Raw genomic sequence first — 17,371 nt, 5'->3', positions numbered from 1 at the left:
GTTGTAGGTTATAAAAATCAGAAATATCTAATAAATTTTACTAGAATTGGGTCCCAAACTCCAAATGGTAAATTGGTAAATTTCACCTGTGTTATGAATTATGATTGGTCAAAACTTCAGAAATTATTTTTTTTATGGATGCAGGGATGGTGTATTGGCCGGATAGAGAAAGTCTAGGGAGGTCAGCAAATTTTGAGGTTTTTAACCATCAATTAGCCATCAATGATTTTTTAATGGTGTGAGATTGTATCTAATGGTGGAGAATTATTCAATTTTCCTTTGATAGTTAAGTGCTGACTAGAATTTAGCAAAAATGCTGGCTCCTTAGCACTCTTTGGCCAGATATTGGTCAATGAAAAATATTGCCGGAGTATGGAATTCACGGTCAACACGTCGGGGGCATGCTGACTGTGACGTGGCGACACTCCTCCACCACGCCAAGGGCGTGCTGACTCACCACGCAGGGGGCGTGGTGCCTGGAGAACCGTGAAGCGCATCAGAGATTCCCTCGAGTTCCAATGCTGCTGCTGCACCATGTGGAAGGCGTTCTGCAGGCTGCCTACATGCAGGGGACAACCCCCCTCTTCCGGAACCAGCGAGCTCTCTCCTTCTTCTATATATATGCATGAGTCTTCGTTTATTGTAAGGGAAATAACAAGAGAGAAATAGTAGTTAGTAGCATACTGAAGCAAAGAAATTAGAAAGAAAGAAAGAAGTGTGGGTTGTTATAGGTTCAGGGGGAGAAGAGTGTAGTGAGTAGTAGTTAGTAGTAGTGGATTTAAAGTTTATACCAATGAAAAAAAATTTTAGTTTTAGGAATTTAAAAAAATGGTACGTAATTATATGACACTCGAAGAACATATTATCAATTATTTGGATCATTCTATTTATGTAAGTTGGCAAATTTTAATTTTTTTCTGTATTTAAAATTTATTTTTTATGTATTTATATTTTTTAATGTATATGTATTTTGTAATGAGAATATTATTTTCTATATTTTATAAAGATTTTAATAATATAATAATAATTTTTATGAAATAAACGTTAATAATAATAATAATAATAATAATAATAATAATAATAATATGTAATTTTTTAATAATTTTTTTAATTTTTGTTGTTATGAATATATTCAAAAATAAAAAAATATTTTGAATTTTTTAACATAAATATGCGTATATTAATAAATAAATAATATTATAATAAATTAAATATGTAAAATGTATAAAATATATTTAATAAATAAATATTATAATAAATAAGGAATTTAAATTTTTAATAAATAAATAAATAGATAAGTTATGTTAAATATTTTAATAAATAAGATATTAAAATAAATATGTGAATGTTTATTAAAATATTTATAAGGATTATTATTTAATTAATGTAACGTATATCTTTGTTGATGCAGCCTAACAGGAATTTGTTGGTGCGTAAACTGGATCTACCACAGACGTGAAATTCGATGGTGGAGAACTACTTACGCACCACGGGATTCTACCACGTCTCTAGAATTGGAGTCATAAGAGGATTTCACCCATGTTAGCTGCCCTGGTTGAAAGGTGGAGGCCTGAAACCCACACCTTTGTATTGTCGATCGGTGAGGTTACAGTGACATTAGAGGATGTCGCTCATATATTCGGCCTACCCATTGATGGAGAGCCTGTCAGTGGATGGACAGATAGTAGTAGCGACTTCGTTCAAAGTCAGGGCATAGCGATATTCGGTCGTGAGCCATCAGTCAGTCATAATGCGAAGTCCTATATCACTACTAGAAATAAGGTTTTTTCGGACGAAAATTTCAAACGAATTTTAATCCGTCTGAATGACTTTTTCATTTCGGACAAATTTGAGACAAATGTTGAACAATTTTTAATGGAGACATTTGAATAATATATTCTATCCTAAATTTGTCTAAATTTTGTCCCAAATTTTGGCGCCAAATTTTTTTTAGATGGCGCCAAAATTTTCATACAGATTAGCAACAAATTTTGGACAAAAACTATAATTCGTCCGTATTCCATCTGAATATGCGCAATAACTTTAGACGGATTTGGGACGCATTTTGAAAAATATTAATTCTATCCCAAATTTGTCTATAATTAGTCTTAAATGCTTTTACTATAACTAACCCTTGGAAGTAGACAAAATTTTTCCCACAAATTTGGGACGAAAATAGCATCATTTGTAAATTTTGTTTGAAAGTTCATCAATTTTCAAACAGATTTCAAATATTTATTGAAAACTTTTAAAATTTAGTATAAAAATATTATTTATATTTTAAATTAGTCCATGATTTGTCCTAAATATTTTTACTATTCTAAAATAAAGTTTCTTTTCCTAAAATAACCTTAATTATATATAACTTATAAAAAGGTACAGTTTTTGTTTGCACCTTTCAATTCCAAAATCTCTTGATCAAAATATGAAATAATCATCATACCAATTAACATCTTATTTATTATTATACATATTTTTAAAAATTGGATTAATAGATAGTTAGCGCTTATTTATGCAGGCTTTTTTTATATAAATAAATAAATAAAATATATTAATTCCCATAATACGCATGCAGAAAGCTTTACAAAAATGCGCAAGGCCATTGTTCGCAAAGCACCCGCGAAATGAATTTAGTCGTCATCTCAGGAGGGGCGCACGCCAATTGAAACTTCTGGTGGGGAAGTCATTTTGTGCCTGACGCCAACAAAATGGGTACTTCTGGTGGGGCTACCATGAAATTTAGTTGGTTTATTTTTTAAATATATTTTTTAATATTTTAAAAAATAAAATTATATTTTCATTAAATGTATGTTTTTGATTATTTAATTGTTTATTAAGTTAATAATTTATTTTTATATAATATCAAATATGAAATAAATTACAATCTTAAAATAATTAATTGAATCATTATAGATCAACCATTAAAATAAAATACTAGTAAATTAATCTATTATTCATCATAACTCTTTTAATTCAGGTAGTACTACTCAGTACTAAATAAAAAAAATTTAACAAATATACTTATTCATTCCAAAATTTTAGAACTAAATTGACTATATTTTTATTAGTTTTTTTTCCTATCATTGTATATTATATTTGACTTTTTTTTAGTTAAACTTGAGAGACTCTATCTTCTTATTTTTTTTTATATACTCTATTTTCTTATTTTTTTATTCTTTTATTTTTATTATATTTAATATTAAATTTCTTATACAAATTGTTATATACCATCTTATATTTAATTTTGATTTTTTTTAGTTACCTCATATTATTTTTTAATTTATTCTTTTAATTATTTACGTTATAATCATTCAAAATTTAATTTTTTAACAAATTTAAGATAAAGTGTATCTAAAAGAATTACATATATAAAAATCTTAAAAATAAATTAGAGGAGTGCTAGGGGTCCAGCAAATTTTGTGATTTGTAGCCATCAGTAGTGTTTTTAATGGTGTGAGATTACATCTAATGGTGGAGAATTACTCATTTTTTATTATGGTTAAATTGCTGGCCAAATTTTAATAAAAGTGCTGGCCCCTAGACTTTCTCAATAAATTATATCCAATCTTCTAAAAAATAGTCAAAATAAAATACAATAAAAAAATCACGTAAAATAAAAAAGTCATATACTTTTTCATAACATTAAGGTATATTAAAAATTTAAAAAAAAATACAAATAAATACATTTCTTAGTGGACTTTTTCATACTATTCATTTTGATCTTCATCCTCATTGTTCTCGTCGTCGTCGTTCTCGTCCTCGTTCTCATCCTCATCCATGTCTTCGTCCTCATCCCCAAGTAGCTCATCATCATCATCATCATCATCATCATCATTATCTTCTTCTTCTTCTTCTTCTTCTTCTTCATATCTTGTACTATTAGTATCCAGTAAATCAACAATAATGTCAATATCATTTGAGATATGATTGTTAGATTGATTTGTGTCATCTTCTTGATATGCAAAATCCTCCGTTGTTTCAATCTCAATCTCACCTCTTGCTTTAGTCTTGAATATAAACCACCATTCTGCTTTTTCTCTGGTGTTGCTCATTGGATGAGGTGCAAAATATACTTGAATTGCTTTATGTGCAATGATAAACGGATCATATTTAACATATCGTCGATTCTTTCGAATCTGTATGATTCCATACTCTTTGTTTACTTTTGTTCCTTTGCCGATCGTGGGATCAAACCATTCACATTTAAATAGTACAACTCTTTTTAGTGGTAGCCCAGTATACTCAACTTGAATAATTTCATCAAGCTGGCCATAGAAGTCATTTTCATATTCACCATAACCTGTGCCTTTGACACATATTCCATAATTCTGAGTTGACTTTCCACTCGAGTGAGATCTTGTGTGAAACTTGAAGCCATTGACTTTGTAGATAGGCCAACATTTAACAATTCTCAAAGGACCCCATGCCAAAGAATGAATATTCGAATCTGTCACATTATTTAAAGGATCATGAACCTGTATTAAATAAGAACCAATAAGTTAGAATATAATATGTCATCTACCAAAAAATGTGTGTACAATAAGATTATCAAATCATGTTGACTTACATAATTTTTAAACCATTCTGCAAAATCCGCTTCAATAAATTGATCAACTTGTTCATCACTTAAAGTAATATGATCTTGGCGTATGAAGTCCACAAAGATCCTATAGTACATAAATTTCAAATAAATTAAAATTATTAATATCAGAAAATATTATTAATAGTAAGAATATATATAGGAAGATAAATACTCACTCAATATATGGCTTAATTTCATCACAGTTTATTAGTATATGATTCATGGCTGCACTGAATTCTTTGTCATCTAAATAACGAGTTTTGCATTCATCAGCCAAACAACCAGGCAAATTAAAAATAGACAAATTTTGCTCAATTGAATCATCACTTTCATCATTTTGCTTTGCGTTGATGCTAGTTTGGTTAAAATAGTACTCACAAAAGTGAGAAATCTCCTCAATTAGGTATGATTCAACGATAGATCCTTCAACATGTGCTTTGTTCTTGACCTTTTTCTTAAGATGATGGAGAAACCTATCATGAAAAAATTCATAACAAAAATCAAATAAAAAATAATTGGCTTCATAAAACAGTAAAAAGAAATTTGAGAATAAATATAGAGGTGTGACTAAGGTACCTCTCAAAAGGATACATCCATCTATATTGCACAGGACCACCGAGCAATGCTTCGAATGGCAAATGAATAGGTAGATGTTCCATTGAGTCAAAAAATCCAGGAGGAAAAATACGTTCTAATTTGCATAGCACAATTGGAATATTTTCTTCAAGCTTATTGAGAACATCTTCTCGTAACGATGTTGAGCATAAATCTCGAAAAAATTGACTTAACTCTGTTATTGGCTTCCATATCTGCTCTGGCAATGAACTAAAAGCGATTGGGAGTAAACGTTCCATAAATATATGACAATCATGACTTTTCATTCCATATAACTTGCCCTCTTTCATGTCAACACATCTCCCTAAATTTGAAACATATCCATCAGGCATCCTTAACTCTTTCACCCATTCACATATTGCCCTCTTTTGCTGGAGGGTAAATGTGTAGTTTGCTTTGGGTTTTATAATTTTACCTCCACTTTGTACTGGCAGTTCTAAACTTTTTCGCTTGCAGTATAATGACAGATCCATTCTAGCCTTTGCATTATCTTTAGTCTTCTCTTTAATGTCCATGACAGTATTGAATATATTATCAAATACATTCTTCTCAATATGCATTACATCAAGGTTATGACGGATTAAATTATGACGCCAATAAGGCAAATCCCAAAATATGCTTCTTTTGGTCCAATTATGCATACTTCCATATCCTTCTATCTCAAGTTGCTCAACATCACTTATCTTATCATAATTCTGAACTATATCCCATATTTGCTCTCCAGTCAATCTTGGCGGAGGTTCTGATCTTTCAATTCTATTCTTATAGAATGCATCCTTGTTTCTTCTAAACATGTGATTATCTGGCAAGAATTGTCTGTGGCAATCAAACCATGATGGCTTTCCCCCATTTTTTAATTGGAATGCCTTTGTTCGTTCCATACAGTATGGGCATGCTAGCCTGCCTGCTATCATCCATCCAGATAACATTCCATATGCAGGAAAATCATTAATAGTCCACAACAATGCAGCTCGCATTACAAAATTTGACTTGGAATGAATATCATAAGTTAAAACGCCATCTTCCCATAGTAGTTTTAGCTCATCAATCAAGGGCTGCAGGTATACATCAATCCTAGTTTTGGGATTACGAGGACCAGGGATAATCATGGATAAAAACATGTAAGGAGTTTTCATGCACATAGAAGGAGGCAGGTTATAAGGAGTGACAATTATTGGCCAACATGAATATTGTTTACCAGATTGACCAAAAGGGGTGAATCCATCAGCACATAATCCTAGTCTGACATTGCGTGGTTCTTGAGAAAATTGTGGATGTTTTCTATCAAAATACTTCCATGCTTTTGAATCCGATGGATGCTCAATAACTCCTTTAAACTCGTGATCAAAATGGCATCGCATGTGAGGTGCTGTGTTCATTGAAGCATAAAGTCTTCTTAAACGAGGTATAAGCGGTAAATAGTGCATTCGTTTCAAAGGCACTGATTTACCCTTTTTACCTATCTTGTACCTTGGAGAATGACAAAATTTACATTCCTTTCTTGGTATATCATCCTCCTTGTAATACAGCATACAACCATTAATGCAACAATCAATTTTATTGCTTTCCATGCCAAGTTTTGATACTAACTTCTTTGCTTCATAAAAACTGGAGACAAGTAAGTTATCCTTCGGCATCACTTCTTTCATAGCTTTCACGAAATCATCAAAGATCTGTTGAGATACATTCCCTTTAGCTTTTATACTCAACATTTTAACTGCCATTGATAATTCTGAATGATCCATACATCCCTCAAATAATGGGCGCTGAGCAGACTGTAATAAATCATAAAATTTTTTAGCTTCTGCATTCGGAGGCTCCTCCATGTGTTCTTCAAATTGACTCATCAATTCTGGTCCAGCAGCATCGACCACCATAGATTCATACGAATTTCTTATTGGCACATTAGCATGCGGAGAAGAACATGTACCTTCTTGATTATCATGATCTACATTCAAGTGCAAAGGACTCTCTCCATGTGAATCCCAACACCAGTATCTTGGCATGAAACCATATTTATATAAATCTAGTAAAACCTCATCCGGAGTTAAAAAAATCTTATTTTTATGTTTGTTGCAAGGACATCTAAGTACACCACCTTCGAGTACAAATTGAGGTTGTTTTTTAACTGTATCAATAAAATGTCGAACACCATTGACAAATTCCTGTCGTAATCCTCCTCGGTTTGGTAAATTTCTATTGTACATCCACTTTCGTTGTTCTGGAATTTCCATATCTACATATAAAGTATATTAAAAATTAGATTACTTAAATAATATTTTTATGAGATAATCAACTATGAGTATAATTAATTTCATGTTACAAAATTATAATATTATATTTTGATAAATATACATCAGTGAACATAAAAAAATTCTAAAAAAACTATCTATACTATGAATAAGAAAAATTAATTAAAAATTGATAAAAAAATCAAAACTTAACAAAGAATATTGACAATGATATTATCAAAACTAATTTATAATGTAGTGTTTCGATCCAGCAAATAAATTGATTTTTAACATATAAAAAAATTAATTTTAGCCTCTCTTCAGTCTTTTTCTTCTAACCGTAAAGTAGTGCATAAACCAAGTACTAAAAAAAAGTTGTATTTTTTTAAAACTTAATTATATTTATTTATTTTTCATAAATTTGATATAATTAAAAATGTGACAAAAAATTTATACTAAAATTAGAATAAAAATAAGCTTGCAAAATATATTATCTATTAAAAGACTAATATTTTTCAAATTAAACAGTAGAAATGATAAATTTTGGTATCCCAATAAAATAATTTATACATATAATCTCTCAATTACATTCTCTTTTTATAATCATTTACAAAATAAATATGAAAAATAGTTATTAAATATTTTCAATAAAATAATGACATATATAAAATATACGTATAGAATTATTGCTATTAACAATGTGCAAATGTTATTTTTTGGAAAAAAATCACATAGTAAAAAGAAAAAATATAAAGATATAAACAATGTTTTCTTTTTTTTTTTCTCAGTAAAATGTTATCTCAATAATATTCTTAATATTATATTAAATGAAATATAAATAGTTTTTTACGGTGACAAGAAGGCATAATATATACAATTATAGCCTTCACTAAATGAGCTTGAAAGAGCCGTTAAATGTTTAAGTGTGTGTTTGAATTGTAATTTGTCAAACTGGAATTTGAATAAAATCAATTTTGAATAAAAGTAAGTTTGTGTCAACATAATTTATAGTTGAAAACTTTCTAGTTTCTACACTTAGAGTGTGTTTGTGAAACACATTTAGGTTGTTGCTAGTTATTATTGATTTTTTCATAATTTTTTTTAAATAAATACTGAGAATATTAAAACAATTATTCTAATTTTTGTACATTGTTTACTATTTTAATTTTTTATAATATGTATTATTGTTCCTATTAAAAATGATAAATTAAAATTAAAATTAATTATAAATAATAATAAAAATATAACTTGTAAAAAATTAGAACCTAAAATAATAAAAAAAATATGATTATTAAGAGTACTAAAAAAGAATACTAAAATATGTTATTTTATATATTATTTTTAATTTAATAAATAAATATTAATTTTTACTATAAAAAAATACTAAAAAAGTTATCAATTTTTATATGTTATTTTTAATTTCATAAACAAATATTAATTTTTATTATAACAATAAAAAACTATAATATACCAAAATAGAGTACTATAAAAAAATACTATATAAAAAATATTAAAAAAGATTAAATATACTTAAAAAATAATACTATAATTTAATATTATATTTTTTTAGTAATTAATTAATTATTTATCTAGAAGTGATTTTAACTAATATTATCCAAACAATATTTATTTTATCAAAATCAATTTTAGTAAAAATTGCCACACATAAATTATGTTGGCACAAACTCACTTCTACCCAAAATCAATTCTACAAAATCAATTCCATTCAAACTCCAGTTTGCTCAACGTAAATCCAAACACACACTTAGGATATGTTTAGCAAGCACGTTGAAAGAGGAAAAGCACATTACAACTTCTTGAAAGAGGAAAAGCACATTACAACTTTTTAATAGTAAAAAATCATAGTAATGAACATTAAATCACATAATGATAGTTATTAAAAAAATTTACCTCTATATAATTTTTTTCAAGAGAACTCTTTAACACATTAATATAAAATTATATAAATAATGTAAAAAAATTGGAGAAAAAATTACTTATCTAAAAATCTTTGGTACGGATTGTGAAATGAATTGGAAATTTGTGAGCTAAAACAGTTGTTAGATTGGATATGTACCTAGCAAGGATATTCCAGTGCTCAAATTAAGATGGATTTATAAAGTATATGTGTGTGAAATAAAGAATGTAACTAAAGAATCTCTGACTTATATAATTCGAGGCAGTTATCTCATCTTATCTATCTTATCTTTTTTTTGGTGACTATCTATCTTATCTAGTAATATAAAAAAAAACAAAAATTTCAAATATTAATTTTATTAAATATTTATCTTTTCAGATTATTATATAACAAAAATTTAAGAACATAATTTAATTTAAATATTTTAAAATTATTATTAGATATATTTTTTTTAAAATATCTATCTTTTAGATATCAATATTCTATTCTATAACTTATTGAATATATTTTTGTTGTAATTTTATCTTTTTTAATTTGATATTAAAAATTAGATATAATTTTAATTTTAAAAAATTTGTTATACATAGTTATTTCAATGCCACTTATTAAATTTCACTTTGCGCCAAAATTTGTTTTTTTTTTTATCAAAACCGCCTTCTTTTAGTTTCAGGGGATTAGTTTTTGAGTGCCTTCTCCCAGTCCCTCGTATTATAGCTACTTAGGTTACCTTGTCAAAAACCAAACCTTGTTTCAGAACTTTCTTTTGGTTTCACTGTTTCCTGGTCAGTTCTTCATCTCCTTCTCCCTCCTCCTGCGTGCTCTGCCTCCGGACTGTGGTTGCCGCTCGTGCTTCGTGATTCTTCTGCGTGCTCTGCTTCTGTCTGTGCGTTGCCGCTCGTGCTTGGCCGCTCGTGCTCTGCCTCCTGTCTCAGGTCTCAGACATCCACCACTCCAACCTCCAATCTCGCACCTCAGACCACCTCCACCATCATCAATCGCACTCCCAGTTACCAGCCTTCACTTGCGAACAACCGCCCAGCCTCCTGCATGTGTTTGCCTCCGCCGGTCTCAGAACCTGCGCCCCTGCCAGCCTCAGACACCACCCCTTCGCTTGATTGTTCGTGCCTCCTCTTCTTTTTGTGCGTCTTCTGCAAGGTTCTAATTTTTGTGAGTAGTGTTTCTTTCTCAGCTTTGTTCATTGATAATTTTCTTTCTTCATTGTTAATTTGATTGTTAAGGGAAGCTTTATGTTAGATATAAAACATTAGGTATTTTGGTTGAACATATAAAATTGTATTGGTAGGGCTGTACTTTTGATATGTTTGCAGAACATGTTGCCTTAGAGATAAGAATTGCAATTGAAAACAGAACTGAGATAGATGACTCTATACAGTTCACTAAGTGGAAAGAAAAGAACATTTATAAAATTTATGAAGATGCACCCATCTTCATATATAGATGACTCAAATTTTGACTTAACTGATGGGATTTTAAAGTTCCTCCTATTACTACGCTTGCTAGCATTGCTCTTCTGCCTTGATACTTTGATTTTATCTATACCAAAATAAAGTCAAAGGTAAAAGTTAACTGCTTAAAGATACGAAAGTAATTGGTAGTTTATTGTTTTGGATTCTAATTTTAGTTTGTTATAATTTTTTATTTTATAATTTTTGTTTTGGATAATATACAAGGAAAGTAATTTCAAGTTAACTAGGCCTTATCACTTTGCTCACCTTGCATTCATTAGCCTTGAAAGTATTAATGGACATTATCTTAAGCTTTGGACAATATTCCAAATAAAACTTATGCAGAGATGGCCATGCTGCTCTGTAACACTGGGGAAAAATGCCAATCATGTTCCAATTATCAGTAAGTCGAAGCACCTGAAGCGCAGGAAACTCAATGTTGATTCCATTTTGATGACTTGTATCACCATCTGAGCTGCATTCTCCAATCACATATTTCAACTCACCACAATAATCTATATCCAAAGACTCCAATTGCACAAGGCCTTGAGAAAAAGTAACTGGGATTACATATTCTAGCATTTGGCACCCCATAATATGAAGTTTTTTCAATTTTGAGAAGATCACCCTATGATCCTGTCCACTTATCTCCTCATCTTCAAGTATATGCTTCAGTTCATCACATGAAAATATATCTAGCTTTTCCAACTGTTGCAGGCCTCGAGCAATCGCAGGTGTGAAGAGACGCGTTTTCAGTGGACATTTGCTTATATATCGATGCTCTAGCTTCTCAAAAAGGCCACTAGGAGGCACACCATGGTATAAAGCTCCACTTGATCTCATCGGAATCACATAACCAAAGCTGAATCCAGCCATAATCCATAAATCCTTCTCTTTCAATTTGGAATATATCAGGTGTGATATTTTGTGCACCTCCAACAATATTTGCTAGAAGCAGAACCTTTGCTTTCTCTGCCAACGCCACAGCTGATGCATATGATGTATCAAAACAGCTAAGAATTAAGGTTCTACGACAGCTAAGGATTTTATCTCCATGACCCTTAAATTTGTGTCCTAGTTGTATATGGTACCTTGCCAATGCTTGAGGGACTCTAAAATTTCTGAAGAATTCAGTTTGGCCTCCATTACCATTGTCCCAAAAAATCTATTTCATTTTAATAGAAATGATATTTTTGAAAATGATATAAAAAATTATTTTAAGCGCCCGTTCTTCTTCGACGTTCCACTTCCCCACTTCTTCCGCGTTCTGCTTCCATTTATTTTTCTTCTAACCGTTTGTTAAAATGGCTTTTATAATATATAACCTTTTGATTGTATCCTATGGCTTCTTTTTAGGAAAGCAGGAGTCAGTAACAAGCTACACGCACACATATTTTAGTGAAGACTACGGCATAATCATGCATTCTAATAAAGAAATGAGTAAAAAGGTATTTATGACTGGAATTTTATTGCAAAAACACCTAGCGTTTTATTATGTGATTATTTGATGTAATTGACTTTGGTTTGTGACTATGAATTATAATTGTCGTTGATAATATTGTGATTATAGTTTAATGGTTGAATTTACTTTGAGTATGTCTGTGTTGCGATTATTGTTTTGGTTGAATTGAGTGCTTGTAAATGAACCATGTTGTTGCCTTGTTAGAATTGGTAACGAAAAACTAGGAGAAAATTATCGAGTTAGAATGATATTACTAAGTGTGTGTTTGGATTAGAGTTGGTCAAACTGAAGTTTGAATGGAAGTGATTTTGTACAATTGATTTTAGATAGAAGTGAGTTTGTGCCAGTATGATTTATGTTTGGCAATTCTATACTAAAATTGATTTTGATAGAATGAAATTGTTTGGATCATATTAGTTAAAATCACTTTTAGATAGATAATTAGTTAATTACTAAAAAAATATAATATTAAATTATAATATTATTTTTTGGTATATTTAATTTGTTTTATACTTCTTTTAGTATATTTTTTATATAATATTGTTTATAAAATTCTATTTTAGTTTGTTATAATTTTTTTAATAAAAATTAATATTTATTTATTAAATTAAAAATAACATATAAAAAAATATATTTTAGTACCTTTTATGAGTACTCTCAATATATAATCTTATTTTGTTTATTATTTTGGATTCTAATTTTTTACTAATTATGTTTTTATTATTATTTGTGATTTATTTTTTATTTAATTTATTGAAAAAAACTAAAAATTGAAAATATTTGAAATGACTTGAAACAAATATGAAAATTCTTTTGGAAAAAATCAATAATGATCATCAAAGGTGAACTCACGTTGAAGTGAACGCAGAAGCAACAATTTTTTGCTTCTAGTAAACGTGCTTTTAAGCTGCAAAATCACTTCTGCGTTTAGAGGAGAAAGATTACCAAAGATAAAAAAGCAGCGTTCAAAGAACTTCAACGCACTTTTATCCTCTCAGACGGGTTTGCCAAACACACCCTAAGTAGTAACATGAATAGTGATCAATTAATTTATAGTATTTTCTGTTTCTACCTTTCACACAATCTGCTCCTTTCACAAATACAGTATTATCCTTGCTATGAACTTCTTAAATGCTCATGTGTACATATTTATTAGTACTCAGTACTAAAACATAGTAGCACTTTATTTTACATCCTCATTGATTATTTTGGCAGCTAAGTATTATTTTACATTGTTATTTTTTTAATTCTTTCGATGATGTACATGTTACTGAAATTTAGATGCAATGTCTTACTAATCTTATAAATCTTTTGTTGTTTTAGATGTCAGGTTCTAAAAAAAATAAAAAACACTTGTCAATTAAAGTACAAAAATCTGTTAATAAGGAGGTGATTAGTGCACACAAACCTAAGCTTTCACACCCTAAACCTACAAAATCACGAGTTTCAGTTCCTTCACATGTATCTAAAAAGCCTTCAGCATTGCCACCCTCTTCTTCGCAGCCACCACAAAAATTCAAGAGAAATTTATTATCTTCCCATGCCGATCATACACCATCACCATCACCATCACCAACTGAATCACCATACTGTTCACCTATCCAACCTCAATCATTTCATAATGCTCCTAATAATGAACAAAATTTACATCATGCTCACTCATCGGATGAAAATCATCACGATGGATCTCTTGCTCAAGAAGGTGAACTTGTCACTCAAGAAGGGCTCTTGAAAATAGAACCTTTTGGCAATGAGTAAGTACAACAATCAGTTTTCTGTTTTAGCGTTCTCTCTATATTGTTTTTATTGTGAATACATGTGTAATTACTCATTATTTGAACTTCTTATAGGTTTAATCCATGTACTGCTGTTCGTCATGTAACAAATGCCATTAAAAGCAAATTTTCAGAATTCTGCCCTTCCTGGAAACATGCTAGTGAGCAAATGCGAGATTTGTGGTTTACTGAATTTAAGGTAAGTATTTATTATCATTTTTTTTGTTATTTTGATATTATACATAGTGGGTAATTCAATGTATATGTTTGTTTTCTTTTATAGAAAAATTGTATGTGGGAACCTCAACACAATGCAAGAATTCGTCAAATTTTTGAGATTAAAGGGAGTGATCGATTAAGATCATTGATGAATCAGGAGAGACGCAATTATTCAAAAGACCCTAACCATGTACCAAAATATATTCCTGAACCCGTTTGGCGTCAACTATTACATTATTTTGCTACAGATTCGAAATTTAAGAACTGGTCAGCAGCAAATACTGTGAATCGAGCATCAAATGCTGGAAGTTCTATGCATACTGGTGGTTCCATATCTATGGGTGAACATGCACGCAGAATGGTAAGATAAAAATAGTTTATTTATAGTCTTGTTCTTATTATTTTTGCAATGTTTTCTTATTCTTTTTTCTTTCCTATCGATTAAAACTGTTATATTATAGGAGAAAGCTACGGGAGTAAAACCTTCTCTGGAGGAGGTTTATACTAAATGCCACACCAAAAAAGACAAAAGTTGGATTGATGAAAGATCTGAGAAAGTCATTGTATGTGATGCTAGTTTGTTCTTCTTTTTGTTTTTTTCAATTGCTAATTTTCACTATATGTTAGTATTTGTTCATGGCATATTTAGTTGCAATTAACATGAATTGATTTTGTAGGGTGAATTCAAAAAGCGAAAGACAGAACTTTCTCAAGTAGCTTTATCCTTGGATAATGAGGGAGATGTTGAGGCAACTAAGGAAGGCCTAGATATACCAGATGATTATACTGTTTGGAATGAAGTTGTGACAAAGGGAAAAAAGAAAGCTGCATTTGGTTTAGGTTCTTTTGGTTTAGATCTCTCTTCAAAGTTGGATTCCAGAAATTGTTCAGAGACATCCAAAGACAATCTAAATATTGAGCAAGAACTTCACATGTGGAAAGAAAAGGCAAAGGAGCAGGAAATTATCAATGAAGAGCAAAAGGTTAAGTTGAAAGATGCTGAGCACAAGTTAAAAGATCAAGGACGTCAACTAAAAGTTCAACAGAAAAGAATTGGTTCTACTGAAAAGACAATTCATGCTTTATATAAAAAGTTGAATCTGCCACTTCCTTCAACCTTGTCTGATCCTACGGAAGATGAGCTTGGGACAGGCTCTAGTGATGATAACATGAGTGATTGATATTTGGAGTATATATTTTTTCTGATTTAGATTAAGAAATTTTTAGGTGATTTAGTTAGTACATTTTATTTCACTCATGATATATGACCTTTTTAAAGGCTTTCTTTGTTTTAGTTTAAGTATTTTTTTTTCTTATTTTAGTTTTATTACATTTATGGACAAAAGTATTTTAATAATAAATATTTTTTTAACACTTTTATGGTAATTAATTTTTTATTATTTTATTATGTGTTTAGAATTTGGATGATGTAATATGAAAAAAATGATTATGATGGTCTTAATATAGAAAGAAGATCGAATACAATTTATTTTCTAAAATATTTATCTATTAAATAGCAAATTATTTTGTGTGAAAATTATTTGAAATATTATATTAAATTTGTAGAAAATTTGTGTGAAAATATTTTTTTGTTTTGTATGAAATTTGTTTCAAATACATAAGTTCTTTTAATTTAAATTTGTCTGAAATTTAATTGAAAAGAAATATTTGATTTGTCTAAAATTTGTTCGAAAAAAATTTGTTATATTTGACTAAATTCGTTCGAAATTTGTTTGAAATAAAGTATATTTTTTGTTTGAAATTTATCTAAAAATTAATATTTTTATGTTTGAAATTTGTCTGAAATACGTTGTCTTTATGTTGACTAATCTGTCTGAAATTCGTCTAAAATACATCATAATAGTTAGAAATCTAGTAGATAAATGCCTATTTGAAATCTGTCACAAAATTGTCTGAAAAAAATTTCGGACGAAATTTCAGACAAAATTTAAATTAGCAACAAGGCTTTTTGGGACAAAAAAAATTCGTCCCAAATTTGTTTGAAAAAAAAAATTTGTCTGTAATTTGTTCGAAATTTATTTCAATTTCGTCTCAAAATTCGTCCGAAAAAACCCTTTTTCTAGTAGTGTATAAAGCTGGGTTGGGTTCGACGTATTAGAGACGCAGAGCTGTTGGACACTGAGGAGTCCATCAGGCGATACGTCAGATGTCATATCTTCTGTTTGTTAGGGTCGACTCTATTCACGGACAAGTCGACCGCATATGCCCATGCGAAATATCTACCATTGCTTTGCGATTTCGAGCGGATCCGTACTTATAGTTAGGGGGTCAGCATGTCTGGCACATCTTTACAGAGCACTATGCCGTGCATCACAATATGATACAAAGGAGATGGATGGTCCTCTAAATTTGTTGTTTGTTTGTGTTGGGAATAAGACACCATTCCCCCTTGAGAAAAACACCTTTGACAGAGAAATAAAATAGACACGATCATAACACAAGAATTTAACGTGGAAACTCCAATTACCGGAGAAAAAACCACGGCCGTTGTCAAATGACAACCAGAGAATATCACTATGTGAAAATTGTTACAACACATAGACTTCTTTCTCTCTAACACCGGCACCCCAGCACACCCATACTCTCTCAAAGCAAATATCTAAATACACCTCACAACACTCTCTAATCAAAGAGTATAAAGAAAAAAAAAGTCAGATACAAGCTTAAAGTGTTTCTGACTGGTGCAAAAAATATGGAGAACTTAGCCTCATATTTATAACCTAGGCCACCCACTCCATTTGCTATTCTAAGCAATGTGGGACTAATTCAACCAAATCCTAACAATCTCCATCTTGATTGAAATAGTCACACATCTTCAGCTTCCATTGTCAACACCGACAATTCTTTGCTGTCATTGTCTATACCGACAATCATAGTTCAGAGAACTATCATACTCCACCATGAAAGTATACTCACTTGGAATTAGACCACTCCAAGCATTTTGACTTGGTACAGATCGAAACCTTGCTGAAAATTCATGGTGCAACTTCCAAATTGGCTTTTCTTGGAAGTTCTTCAGCCATCGACCTAACTCCGCCACACACCTTGCATCTCAATGCCAACCAATGCCCGTGTGCAATTG

The 17,371-nt window shown here is 30.2% G+C and overlaps 2 protein-coding genes across 4 annotated transcripts; both read right to left on the bottom strand.

Annotated features, from left to right (window-relative positions):
• Positions 1-3,609: 3,609 nt before the first annotated feature.
• Positions 3,610-10,211, bottom strand: LOC112795246 (uncharacterized). 3 transcript variants are annotated; one of them, XM_025837195.3, is made up of 6 exons: positions 10,074-10,211; positions 5,159-7,433; positions 4,961-5,055; positions 4,759-4,828; positions 4,568-4,667; positions 3,610-4,475 (listed from the first exon to the last, which is right to left on the bottom strand). In XM_025837195.3, exons 2-6 carry the CDS (start codon positions 7,429-7,431, stop codon positions 3,708-3,710), a joined length of 3,306 nt encoding a protein of 1,101 aa, XP_025692980.2. In that variant the 5' UTR covers positions 7,432-7,433; positions 10,074-10,211; the 3' UTR covers positions 3,610-3,707. The 3 variants fall into 3 exon arrangements, with proteins under 3 accessions (XP_025692980.2, XP_025692973.2, XP_072093139.1); XM_025837188.3 differs by having other exon boundaries at positions 4,759-5,055; XM_072237038.1 differs by lacking the exon at positions 10,074-10,211 and having other exon boundaries at positions 4,759-5,055; positions 5,159-7,571.
• An 841-nt stretch (positions 10,212-11,052) lies between these two features.
• LOC140179024 (uncharacterized) lies at positions 11,053-11,688 on the bottom strand. Its single transcript, XM_072217265.1, has one exon. The coding sequence runs from the start codon at positions 11,686-11,688 to the stop codon at positions 11,053-11,055; it is 636 nt and encodes a 211-aa protein (XP_072073366.1).
• Between the last annotated feature and the right edge of the window lie 5,683 nt (positions 11,689-17,371).

The sequence above is a fragment of the Arachis hypogaea genome, chromosome 1 (genome assembly GCF_003086295.3).
Source record: "Arachis hypogaea cultivar Tifrunner chromosome 1, arahy.Tifrunner.gnm2.J5K5, whole genome shotgun sequence".
In the NCBI taxonomy this organism is placed as follows: domain Eukaryota; kingdom Viridiplantae; phylum Streptophyta; class Magnoliopsida; order Fabales; family Fabaceae; genus Arachis; species Arachis hypogaea.
Note: the sequence above shows the minus strand (reverse complement) of the source record. Positions and strands in the feature narration are given on the sequence as shown.

Excerpts from the sequence above, each read along its gene's own strand:
- LOC112795246 (XM_025837188.3), bottom strand. The coding sequence starts at position 7,431 with ATGGAAATTCCAGAACAACGAAAGTGGATGTACAATAGAAATTTACCA. Across the intron at positions 5,056-5,158 it reads TGGATGTATCCTTTTGAGAG|GTTTCTCCATCATCTTAAGA; the intron begins GTACCTTAGTCA and ends TTTTCATGATAG. Across the intron at positions 4,668-4,758 it reads GAAATTAAGCCATATATTGA|GATCTTTGTGGACTTCATAC; the intron begins GTGAGTATTTAT and ends TATGTACTATAG.
- LOC140179024 (XM_072217265.1), bottom strand. The coding sequence starts at position 11,688 with ATGGCTGGATTCAGCTTTGGTTATGTGATTCCGATGAGATCAAGTGGA.